Source organism: Microtus ochrogaster, chromosome 15 (genome assembly GCF_000317375.1).
Source record: "Microtus ochrogaster isolate Prairie Vole_2 chromosome 15, MicOch1.0, whole genome shotgun sequence".
Taxonomy (NCBI): domain Eukaryota; kingdom Metazoa; phylum Chordata; class Mammalia; order Rodentia; family Cricetidae; genus Microtus; species Microtus ochrogaster.
Window position 1 is genome coordinate 30,840,904 of NC_022017.1, and position 13,034 is coordinate 30,853,937.

The window sequence follows — 13,034 nt, forward strand, 5'->3', positions numbered from 1 at the left end:
CCCTGCCGGGGAACCCTCTCCAGTGGGCAATTCTAACTCAAGGGTGTATCACTGAAGTGCTGAAGGTGGCAGTGCCCCTCCCACGGGCCACCCAGGTTCGTTCGAACCATGAGGATCCATGGAGGAGACCTGGACTCCTACGTGAAAGACGGAATTTTCCTGAGAAGACAGAACTGGAAACACATTTAGAACAAGCTTAGGAGAATGGTTGCCAGAGTATTGTGTGTGTGTGTTGTGTGTGTTCCCCAATGTTGCCTGGAGTTGGAGGAAAAGGCAGCTGGGGACTGACTGCCTAGAGGCTGGAGAGAGGGCGTGGCCAGCACAGCAGGGAGTCTTTCCTTCTTTTCCAGACGGGAGGAGTGAGAGGGTGTGTGTGGGGAGGGGGTGCCGCCTTCTTGCCTCTTCTGTCTTCCATCTCTGCGTTAGTTGTCAGACCCCGAGCCTGCACCACACGAGCTTAGCTGTTTTCCCGCTCCTTTCTCAAGGGAGCTCTGTGTTCACACAGACCCATCTCCTCTCCAGAGCTTCAGGTCTGATCCTCCTTCTTGTTTGGCAGTGTGCACATGGGACTCCCAGCAGTGATAAAAATAGGCTTCGGGTGTCTCCCAGGAACTAGACTCTCCGAAGAGGGATCACAGTACTCGGGAAGACATCTAGGCCAGAGGACTTGTATAGCCAGATGTAATTTTTATATTCTACATGGCTTTTCTAAGTGGCTGCATTTTCATTGTTTCCAGAAGTAATGGGAAAAGCATCTTGTGAAAACACACTTTGTTTCTCCATTCCTTTTATTCTGTAGGCCCAGTTGGTTGATGATGCTCCTCAGTTCCCATGGTGCAAAGGGGAGGGGCTTTCAGGAGATCTGAGAAGTAGACCTCTGTAAACACATGCTTTGGCCAAGACTAGGTGAGGACGCATCAGCTGTGACAGGAGGGGGGACCCTGGGTTCTTTGCTCCTTAGATTGCCTTTGTAGGCTGCGGTCTGCCCACCCAAGACTCCCGTGTAATGAGTGTGAGCTTCCTGACCGGTTGAACTGATGCTGTGTCCTTAGTTTCCTCTTGGACCAGAGGCGACTACGTGAAGGCAGGGAGCACACGCTGTTGTTCAGTCTTCCTTTGATCTGAAGGAAGGGAAGGGGCAGGTTTGTGGAGCTCACCTGGATGTTCTGTGTCCTGGTCCAGGTCTGTGGAGGAAGGATGGCCGCGTCCTGCTGAGCAAACCAATTTCCTCCTGCTGGGTGACGCTCACCCAAAAAAGCCAGACACTGCTTGAGAGTAGTTTTTCTTGTGCCCCTGGTCCTCAGCCTGCCCCCAACATGTCAGGATCATAAGAGGGGGCTGGTGGAGGGGTGACTGTTTTCAAAGCCGTAAATGTGTCACCTCTGAAGTCACTGTAGTGTATAGGAGAGACTGACTGCTTCCAGATGGCACAACTCTGCTCAGCGGCACTTTACCTTCCTTGCAGAAAGCACCCTAATACAATAAGAAAGGCTCGCTGTACTGTTTTGGTCGCATGCTTATTCCCAGTGACTGTCAAGGATTGCAGGCTGCTTACCTCTTGAAATAGGACATTTGAGCCGGGCGGTGGTGGCGCACGCCTTTAATCCCAGCACTCGGGAGGCAGAAGCAGGTGGATCTCTGTGAGTTCTAGGCCAGCCTGGTCTACAAGAGGGACATGCTCCAAAGCTACAGAGAAACCCTGTCTCGAAGAACTAAAAAGAAAAAAGAAATAGGACATTTGAACAAGAAAATGGTTATGGAAGGGGGGGGGTCTAGCTGTGGCCACAGTGTGAACTTTCTCTGAGCCTTGGGTGAGAGGTGGAAGTCCCCAGCAGAAAAAACCTAACTTCCTAGTGATCTGGGAAAACAGGGAGAGGACCTTGGTGGGGAAGGGTTTGGCATAGTCACTGACCAGGCAGATACACTGCCCTGTTGCCTGCCCCCGGTGGGTAAGGACCTCTGTAATGAGGACGGAAAGCAAGAGAGGTGTGGGAAGTCCGGGCTGTGCGCCATGATTCTGATGAACGTGTTGGAGTCCCTGATGTCTGGTGTCTCCCCACTGTTTTCCAGTTCTTGCGTCTCCTGCTCCGTCAGCGTCACCTATCCAAGGATATGCCTTCAAGCCTCCACCTCGGCCGGACTTCGGCACCTCCGGGAGAACAATCAAACTACAGGCCAATTTCTTTGAAATGGACATCCCCAAAATTGACATCTATCACTACGAATTGGACATCAAACCAGAGAAATGCCCAAGGAGAGTGAACAGGTAATCCTGCCCCTCTGCTTCCCTGACTGACTAGATGCTCCTCAGTCCTGTGTGTCTTCTGACACTCTCCCGGGTAGTCGTAACCTGAGTGCAGTGTGCTCCCACACTGTGTGTCCTGCTCCAGATGTTTGAACAGGACTTCATCCATGCCTTCTTCCAGTTGAGGCCTGCCCTCAAGCCACATGGCTCCAACTTTGTCAGCTTTCATTATTCCCTGACCACAGAAGCCTGCCAACAAGGTATCTTAGTCATTGCATCTCATTTCTGTGGCCCAGCATTGTCTTTTGCTACCCCCCCCCCCGTTTTTTTTCTGAGACAGGGTTTTTCTGTAGCTTTGCAGTCTGTCCAACTAGCTCTTTTAGACCCAGCTGGCCTCACTCACAGAGATGCGCCTGCCTCTTGACTCCCAAGTGCTGGGATTAAAGGCGTGCACTACCACTGCCCAGCTCAGCATTGTCTTTTGAGATTCACCTGCGTTTTTCTGTTTGTTGTAGTAGTTATTTTAGCGTTGAGTATAGCATTGAGCTGCATGTCTGTATGTGTGGGGCAGGTACATGTCCATTGTATACATGTGTATGTTTAGGCCTGAGGTTGAGCAGCTTCCTTGACTCTTTACTTTACTCATGGAGGTAAGGTCTGGCATTTAATCCACAGCTCTCTGTTACTAGTCTAGCTTGCTCTGGAACTTCCCTTTCTCCACCAGTGGCTGCCCTGACTAGCTGGCATCTGCATGGTTCTGAACTGTAGTTCTCATGCTTGTGTGGCAAACATTTTATCCACCAAGCCATCTCCTAGCCCTCACTGAATATTTGATAATTTACCCTTTCATCTTCCTGTTAACACTTGGGTGTTTTTTTTTTTTTTTGGCTGCTGTTAGGAATGAAGCTCTCATGAGAGAAATACTCAATACTCCCTTCTTTCCTGTCTTCCTGTTTTGAATGGATATGGGCTTTCCTTTCCCCATAATTGCCGGGGCAGGAATGAGTTTCACTACCTGGGTGTCTATCACGCTTGTCCCAGGCAGGTGCGAGGTTCGGTTTCCATCAGCGAGTCAGGAGAGCTGGCTGGTTTATCCACACCTTGTCAGCATTTGAGCCATTGCTGATTCTCTCCTTGATGTGCTGGCTGCTCCCGTGGCGTTACTCATCCCCTGGTAACAGTTGATGAACATCTTCCCCCTTCCTCACAGGCTGCCGATACCTTCTGTCCTGTTGTCTTAATTCATAGGGTGTCCTTTGCCTCTGCATGATCTGGCAATATTATCCAGTCTCAAATCTGTTTTCTTTTCATATTAGAGTTTTTTAATTAGTGCCTTTTAATGAATAAAATTTCCAAGTTTTTTTATTAAAGTCCGGTTTATAAACTTTCAGAAATTACAGGTGTCCTCTCTCCAAAGTCTGTGGCAACAAAGGTCATAAAGATCCTGTTTTCTTTGGAAGATTTACAGTTTGGGCTTTTGTGTTCAGATCTGTGCCCCATTCTGAATTGGTTTTTGTGTGTAGCGTGAGGTTTGTTATTGAAGAGACTTTTCAGTTCCTGTCTATTTATCACGTCGCCTTTGAAAGGAAGGGTCAGTCAGCCATGCGTGTGGCTGTTTTGGTGCCTGCTTTGGTCTCTCACTAGGCCAATAATTCATCAGCTTGTCTTGTTTATGGTGCACATGCTAGCCAGTGCTCAGTCTTAACTCTAGGCTGAAATTTCATACTGCTGCCTTCTCCTAGTTTGTTTTTCCAAAGCTAGATGTTTGCTTTAAACAATGACCAAAGAGAATAATAAGCAAGAGAATATTAAGCAGGGAAAAGCCAATTGCCTTTTAACCAGAAAGTCCTTTGAAATTCTAAATTATTACTGTTTTGAATCTAAAGTGTTATATTCTTTGCTTTTGTAAGTAGCATCCTAAAATGTTATTTTCCAGATTCAGATGAGTGGCAGCCAAAGAGCACAGAGGCTGATTTGGGGACGATGGACATGCATCAAACTTAAACTGGGGGGTGGAGGTCAAAATTACAACTCACCAAATCATTGAATTATACACTTTGAAGGATGAATTTTATGTGAGCGTTAGTTAATTTAACAATTTTTATGAATTTGAATGTTTGCCTATGTATACTGTATTTGTACCATGTGTTTTGTGGTATCCATGAAGACCAGAAGGAATAAGATCCCCTGGAACTTGAGTAACAAGTAGTTGGGAGTTACCATGTGGGTCTGGGAACCCAAATCTGATCCTCTGCAAGAACAACAAGTGTTCTTAACACTGAGCCATCTCTGTAGCCCCAACTTTAGCATGGTTTTTAATAAGGATTGTTTGACTTCTTTCTTTCCAGTGTGCAATACATCTTATTTCTTTCCTTACTGCAGAGTGAGGAAACCCAGCTGGATATTGAGCATAGGCACTACAGAGACCACCCTTGTCCTGTTCCTGATGTTAATTGGGAAGTAGTCAGTTCTTCATCTTTAGGGTGTGCTATTAGAGGATTCGCAGAGAGAGTCTCCTACAGTCAGCTGAAGAGTCGGTTGTTGGTCATATCTTGTCTCTTTTTTTCATATTAGCATGAGTTGTGGCTTCTAAAAAATGAGCTGTGCCTGAGAATCATGATGTTTTCTTTCTATATAGGACTGGTTTGAATTTGTTTCTGTGGAATGAAGATCTGTAATTGTCTTTTGTTCTATTTTTTTTTTTTTTTTTTTTTTTTTTCAAGCAGAGAACGCCATACGAGATTAAGCGGAACGAGCTCTGTAGACAAGGGTGGTCTCGAACTCACAGAGATCCACCTGCCTCTGCCTCCCGAGTGCTGGGATTAAAGGCGTGCGCCATGTTCTATTTTTATGTAGCATCTAATTCAGAAAGTTGCAATCTAAACTGTTCCTTCTTTGTATACTGTAAGAGCAAAGACACAGGACCGGGGAGATAAATTGCTCAGTAAAGCACTTGTCGGGCAAATGCAAGGACTTGAGTTTGAATCCCCAGAGCCCACACGAAGCTGGAAGGGTATCTGTGGCTATAATTCCAGTGCTCCTGTGATGAGGTGGGAGGAGACAGGAGAGGCTAGCCTGGCCTATTAGGCAAAAGGACCTGTCTCAAGGTAGAAGGTGCCTTCTAATCTCCACACACGACCTCACACATAGATTGGAAGAAAAAAAATATGATTTCTGTAATTGTACCATTAAGTACCTCCTGAATGTCATTGAAATGGGCTAGTTTGGGCCATTAACAGTGTTTGTAGGAATTGTTTTCTTCAGCTTAGTTTTTCCCTCAGTATTAGAACACCCTTTTCTGTTTCATTTTGTGCATACTTGGGGAGTTGGTCTTTTCAAGTAGTCTACACATGTCATCTGAGTTACTGAATTTTCCAGCAGAGAGTTGTTCATAGTATGTGGTGAGGGCGTGGGTGTGCGAGTGACTTTTTTTTTCTTTTAAACAGGCTTTTGTATAGACTAGGTTGGTCTGAAACTTAAAAGAGATCTGCATGCTTCTGCCTCCGTCTCCCAAGTGCTGGGATCAAAGGCGTACACCAACATGCCAAGTTCTATGTATTCTTTAGTGTTTATGGGTCCTGTATGGAGCCCCATTCAGCCTAAGTGTTTTACATTTCTGTGTTTTCTCCCAATCAGGTTTGTTCAGGGGTTGCAGTGTCTCCAGTTCTTTGCCCAGAAAAAGTATTTTGCTTTGTTGACCCTCCCCGCTTCTGTTTTTTTGATCCCCATCCTTTCCCCCGCTCAGTCTCTGCTCACATGGTCGGTGCCAGCTGCTTTCTTCTGCAGCTTCTTTGCATAGAACCTTCCCTGAGTCGGTCTCACTTGTAGGCGTGCATGCTGCCCAGTCCCGAGAAGCATTCCCCATGGTGGAGGCAGCTGTGCTTTGCTCTTGGGAGGAGGTGGTTGATAATTGTAGCCCAGTCATTTACAGTCTTTTATTTTTCTTGTACAAATAAGATATGGACTTGCTTCTTTTTCCAGAAGTATTTTCTGATTGTTTGTGCTTTATGTATTCTAAAGCCCTGTTAATAGTTACTGTCTATAATTATTGTACCTTTTTGTTTTTGCGTGCACACACACACACACGCATGAGCACGCATACTCAGAGGTTAAGTTTTGGAAGCTGGATCTCTCCTTCACTTTGTGGGATCTAGAGATAGAACTTAGGTTGTCAGATGCAGCAGCAAGCACCTCCACCCCCTAAACCATTTCCCTGGCCCTAAACTTGCATAGTTTTTTTTGTTTTGGTTTGGTTTTTTGGTTTTTTTGTGACAGAATTTTCACTATGTAACCTTGACTGGCATGAAACTCTCTGTATTATAGACCAGGTTGGCCTGGAATTTGCTGAGATCCGCCTGCCTCAACCTGAGTGCTGGGATTAAAGGCATATGCCATTATACCACAAACTGATTCTTCTATAATTAGGAAATGCCTCCTTTTATATTTGATAATTCTACTTAGTGATTTACACTAAGTCACTAAGTGTGGTGGCTCACACTTGGAATCTTAGCACTGGGAGGCCAGGACCAGGGAAATGACTCCCATTTTGAGGCCTCATATATGAAGAGTTGTTTTGGGTTTTTGATGTTGGTTTTTTTTTTGAGACGGAGTCTCTCTGTAGCATTAGCTGTCCTGGAGCCTGCTCTGTAGACAGGGCTGGCCTTGAACTCTGTGGAGATAGATCCTCCAGCCTCTGTCTCCTGTTTAAAGGCACGTGCCGCCACCACCCAACCATAGAATTGAATCTTTATGTAGTTTTCAAGGCTGATGCTCAGAATCATAAGGCTTGCCAGGAGGCACCTTTATCCACTGAGTCATTTTGTGAACCCAGCTTTTAATTTAAATGTTTTATTACATTTATTTATTTCCCGTGTGTGTGAGAGATGGAGTATGTGTCTTACTTAACAGTGTGCACGTGGAACTCCGAGCACAGCTTGGAAGAGTTGGTTCTCTGTTCCCACTGTGTGGTTTCCAGCAATTGAACAGCCTCTGTTTCTGAGGTCAGACTGGGTGGTTCATGTCTCGTTTAAGGCAACACTGATCTATATAATAGCTTCCAGAACAGCCAGGGTTACATAGTGAGAGTCTCTCTCCCCATGACATACTCAAAAAAGAAAATAAAAGCTAGTCAGAATAGTTCACATGTTGTCATCTTTTTTCTTTAATGTTCTTAAATTAATTTTATTTATTTATGGGTATTTTTTGTGGTTGTTTGTTTTGTTTTTTCTGTGTGCTTGCATGCCATCTGTATGCCTAGTACCAGCAGAGGCCAGAGCTGGAGTCATGTCCCCTGGGACTGGAGTAACAGACAGTCGTGAACTGCCATGTGGGTGTTGGGAATCAAATCCAGATTCTAAAGAGCAGCCAGTGCTCTTAATCTGAACTCACAAGCAGTCCCTCTTTCTGTCTTTGAGACAGTTTCTGTGTGTAACCCTGCCTCTCCTGGAACTCACCTTGTAGACCAGGCTGACTTCAGACTCAGATCCGCCTGCCTCTGCCTCCCACGTGCTGGGGTTAAAGGATGGACTTCTACCACCACCCAGCCCCTCTTATTTTTATTATTGATTTCCCATTATTTGACTATAGTGTGCCCATGTGTAATTCTCATGGGATTCATGTTTCTTGGACTTGAATCTTGACTTTTTGTGTCGTGTAGGACAATTCTGGTCTTTGTTTCTCGAAGCCTCTTTCTCCCTTTTCTTCCGAATCACTGCTTTGCACATGCTAGGCCACAGGTATCTATCTGCTTTCGGTCAGGGGGTTGTGATCTAAGAAGCAAAATACTCTGGTTTCAGTTGGGGTGATTTTTTATTGCTTTTCATTGAAGATTGGGGGGGTGCCTGCACGTGCATAAGTGGATGTGTACGGGAGCCAGAGGCTCACCTTGTGTCATTCCTACTGTGCTGCCCTTGTTTGGAGTCAGGTTCTGTCACTGGATCTGAAGCTTGCCAGTTAGGCCTGGCTTCTCCAGCACAGTCATTGAAACTTACTTCCTCAGTCTGTGGCCAGCACTTCACTGATGGAGCCATTTCCCTGGCCCCTGAAGATTCCTTCCGGGCTGTTGAAACCATCAGTAAACTATGCATTTGTGCTGTGGACAGCCCCTCCCTGTCACTCATGGCTGAGTGTCCTTTCCTTGAGATGCTGTATGCCATCATCCCTCAGTCACCCTAATCCCCAAACAGCTGCTTCCTGTTCCCAGTGCACATTTTAAGGTAAGAGGCTAAGTCCAGAGCCAAGTACATCATGGGAGATCTGTAATCTGAGTTACAGACTGTTGTCCCTGAGGGTGCTGATACCTGGTGAAGAAAGTCAAAGTCCACTTTGCTGGTGCACCTTCTCCTGTCACAGCTGCTGGGGAGAGGACCTTGTCATCTGACCTGCTGGACATCAGATGAGATCCTGTTAATGTGCTCCTGTGACAAGGATCTTTCTGCACAAAAGCCACAGGCCCAGCTGGGCTGAGCAGCTGTCAGTGCTGAGGATCTTCCAAGGTCTTTTATTTTGTCTCAGTGAAGACTGATAAGTGGGTGTATCGGTTTGCTTGCTAGCTTCTTGGGACAGGAACTTAGGGGCCTCAGTGCTGTAGCACAGACCCTCCAGACTGGAGAGAGGGTGGAAACGGCACTGTAGTTATCTGGGTTTTGCGGTTCCCATGAGACTCTTGTCATGCCATCCTCGGCATGCAGGAAACCCTTTCTGAAAGGAGGCGTGACTCAGGCTTGCATCAGGCACTGGCACGTGGCTGGCGATGGGCACGTGATCTGTCAGCGTCAGTCTGTAAGAAGCCTAGGTTGCCATGGTTAGAAACTGCGTCAGTTCAGTTACCTAGCAACTGAGGGGGCTGGGAGCTACAGGCTGAGGCCAGAGCCAGCCCACCAGGCTTGCAAATTATTGTGAGAGCTTCTGGCTGGTTAAATATGCAAATATTTAATGGTTTTCATTTTGCTGTTAATTGTAGTATGCCTTAAGTGGGTCCAGTCTCAGGATTCTGATGTGTAATGTTGGGAACGGTGCTCTCCTGATTGTGGGATCTCCCGTCTTGAAGCAGGCCAATATTCTGTGCTTGCCCCTAGTGATGCTGTGTACACCAGGATCCCATTCCCGTCCCTCGTGGATTAGAGCTCAGTGCAGCGGGACAGTGAGGCAGTGGACTCAGCAGGAAGGCAGCTGCCTGCTGATTTCATGCTTCATCCCTTTCCCATTGTTCATGCACAGCCACCTGTGTGAAAGCCAGCATGGCCCAACCTTGGTTAGCTCACGATCTGTTACTGCTATGCCGCTGCGGTGAGTCCTGTGTACCTCACTCTCCAGCAGTGCTACCTATGTCCCTCAAGTTCGGTCCTGCCCACCCTAATAAGAGTCCCATATGGCCAGCCCTCAGGAGACAGCTAGGCCCCATGTTGCTTGAGGACAAAGCTAGACTAGCCCAAAATGGCAGTTACTTCAGGGGAACTGTACACCAGCTTATCGTGTCCCTTTCCTCGTGGCCATGCCTTAAGCCCCTCCTGCAGTATAGACTGCTCTAGAGGTTTTAGAAGGCAGTTGGGTACATATATTAAAGTAAAAATATTACATGCCCCCTGGCCTGGTATTTTAAAGTGATGCTCTCAAAGGGATAGAGAGTGTCAACCGTAAGAGACACCGGAGTGTGATCAGTGGCTGACCCAGATGTCATGGCTGGATAATATCTGCATTTATAGGCAGGGTGGTTTCATTGCACATAGTAATAAGGACATATTTCTTAAGGTCATAGTAAGACAACGTCAGGTCCCAACCGACTCAGTGTAAAAACACAGTGAGCACTGGAGGCCATGGCAGGAGGCTTAGTGAAGTCCGCAGCACCCACATCAAACAATAACAACCACCCGTAGCTCCAGCTCCAGGGAGCCTTCTGGCCTCTATGGGCACTGCGCTTGCATGCACACACCCACACACAAGGCATGTAATTAAAAATAAAACAAAAATGTTTCTTTCAAAAAACAAAATACAAGAACAATTTTTAAAAATGTTACGGGTCTATGAGTAAAAGCTTGGATTGTTCCTTCTGAGAAGACTGGGCTGGGCATAAGTCTGTCAAAACGACGGTGCAGTAACATAAAACCTGCGTAATTATAAATTAACGGAAGGATGTGGTTTATGTTTTATTTTTTAAAGAAACTTCCAGAACTCTAGCAAAAGTTTAACAGTCAGCATGGTTATTGCCCAGCAGTTTCTGGGGTTTCGGAAGCAGGATAGAGGAGAGACAGGCCTCAGTGTCCTTGCGTATAAAACACTGATGGCAGTGTGACCTGTAGTTCTCAAGAGGTGAGAGAGTTGTTCCCCATCAACAAGGATAAGGCCCAGTGGCCTCTACTGTTGTCCTTGTGTTCAGCATGCAGGCTGTTCTTGGGCACAGGGCACAGGTGGTCCCATGGGCTTACTGTGACAGCTTGGTGAAGTCAGGAATCAGGGTGTGTCTGGTTCAGGGCTTCCGCCTAGATGTCTCTGCAGCTACTCTGCTTGGCTTGAGCAAGGGGGAGTGAGGGCTTTTCTGGAAAAACTTGTTGACGGTTATACTCATTAGGTTGGACTTTGTGCCAGTGGTTGCTGTAAATGGGGTGTGCCAGAAAATGTGGTCTGTGGATAATGGGGGACTCTCAGGCTCACAACAGAGGTATGGGTGTCCAGTCTACAACTTTGGGACAGAAATTCCAACAGCTACCCTTCAGTGTAGCTGGCACTTTGAGCTGATGGTGACATATACCATCTGACCTGTGTTAATTCACTTGGATGTTTTGCCACATTTGTGTGACCGGGAAAACGAGATAAGCCCAGTTCAGGTTCTTGGCTGATTTTACCTCAATGCCCCCACTCCGTTGCCACCACAGGATGGGATAGCTGCACGACAGTCAGGAACCGTAGTTTTCTAAAGTGCCTTCAAAGCTAGTTTGTATCAGACAGATGCCAGCCCCCATGCCGCCTCTTCCACTTAATTGACATTTCGCTGAATTCTCTGTTTCAGGGAAATAGTGGAGCACATGGTCCAGCACTTTAAGACCCAGATCTTCGGGGACCGGAAGCCAGTGTTTGATGGAAGGAAGAATCTGTACACTGCCATGCCCCTTCCAATCGGCAGGGACAAGGTGAGGCTGTGAGTGCTGGGGCCCAGTCCAGCTAGTAGTGTGAGATTCAGACTTGGTCCAAGGTTACTCATTTCTCTAATGTGTAAAATCACTTCATCTGGACAGCCAGGGCAGCTGCTCGGTGGGGCTTCATCATGAGGAGTATGGTGTGTGAGGTTTGCAGTGAGGCTGGTGAAATGTAAAGCATACTCCCAAGTGCAACCCACAGACCACACTCTGTGTGTGTGTGTGTGTGTGTGTGTGTGTGTGTGTGGCTGGCAGTCTAACAAAGAGGATGTGCTGCTGCAGCAGCCTCCTCTGCAGTGAGGAGGAGGAGGGGGATGAGTCAGGCTGGTGGCCATAGAAAATGGTTACCTTCCCTTATTAGTTTTATCTTTATCTTCGCTTTATTTAAAAAGTAATAAAGCTTGTGCCCAGTCTTTGACACATCTGAGAATGAAGGAACTGGCACAGTTTCTACAGGTCTGAAAATGGCTGTGTTGCTAAGTGACCAAGATCCTTGGTTCATCTGCGCCTGTCTGTATCCCCAGTGGGGCCAGGTAGTCTCAGTACCTGGTGGCTCTGCTCCATGTCACCATGCTGACAGGAATGTACTATGTTAGGGCAGGGAGAGGGCCAATGATTACATAGCTCTGTGTGTCGTGTTCTGATCTTGCTTTTCCCAGTCACTAGTGGCACGTGGGTTGTCGCTGCCACTCTGCGGTAGGATGATGGGCGTAGGGTTCTGAGTTGGAGGGAATCCCAGGACTGGGTGTGAATGAGTGAGCAGCCTCTCCCAGGCAAATTAACAGGCTGTGAATTTGAGATTTATTGATCTTAAGGTTTTGTGTTTAAATTGCACATTTGTTTTTGTTTAAAGCTCTATAAGAAAGGAAAGCATAAGGAGTTTATTCACAGTTTTGTTGGTACAGATTTATAATTAGACACTAGGAGGAACATGAGGAGAGCCCTCTTGAAGGAGGAATGGAGTCTCTGCTGCTCAGATGCAGACACACAGCCCAGCCTGGGGTGAAAATAGCTGTGGGTGTGCCTTTCTTAGCAACGCGATGTGACATAAGCCACTTCCCCTTGCCAAGCCAACTACTTCTCCAGGGCAGATTGGAGCGCTGGTCTGGGATAGGCAGCCCCACTTCCCTGTGTGTGTGGTCCATCTCGGTCTCAGACGCAGTGTGGGTTTGCATCACAGGGCTGGAGGCTGTGTGTGCTCCTCTGGTCCCACAGTGTAGTGCAGATAGCAAGGATAGTGTATGTGATTACTGCCTGTTTGCACTAGCCTGCACACAGAGCATCTGGGGTCCCAGAGAACTTGGGAGCCTTCCTGCTAGCGCAGGAGTTTCCCTTTCTTCTCCTGTGACCTTTTTCTTTTGTCATCTGTAGTAAGAAAGGATTCTCCTTGACTCCATTAGCTTAGCATCCACCTAGTGGCTCAATGGGGAATGTAATACCTGATATGGACACATGCGAGCATCCATATCCTACTACCTGCCCAATGAGCAATCCTCTCCAGAACTCTTCATTTCTCCCTGGTCTTCACATCACTGCCAGCCCATTGGAAAGAAAGCCACTCCTTAGGACAGAGAAGAGTTGTGTCCACCAAGCCCATGGCCTCACTTTGAGATGGGATGGAAGTTGCATACGGTCACTCTAAATTTGGGACTGAAGTC

General features: G+C 47.0%; 1 protein-coding gene across 1 annotated transcript in view; it reads left to right on the forward strand.

Moving 5' to 3' along the window:
- The first annotated feature begins 855 nt into the window (after positions 1-855).
- Ago2 (argonaute 2, RISC catalytic component) overlaps positions 856-13,034 on the forward strand; it is a 40,147-nt gene continuing 27,968 nt past the window's right edge. Inside the window, exons 1-3 of the mRNA XM_005354520.3 lie at positions 856-906; positions 2,071-2,266; positions 11,250-11,370. Of these exons, the coding sequence (XP_005354577.2) occupies positions 888-906; positions 2,071-2,266; positions 11,250-11,370 (336 nt within the window). The 5' untranslated portion in view covers positions 856-887. The remainder of the gene's footprint in view (positions 907-2,070; positions 2,267-11,249; positions 11,371-13,034) is intronic.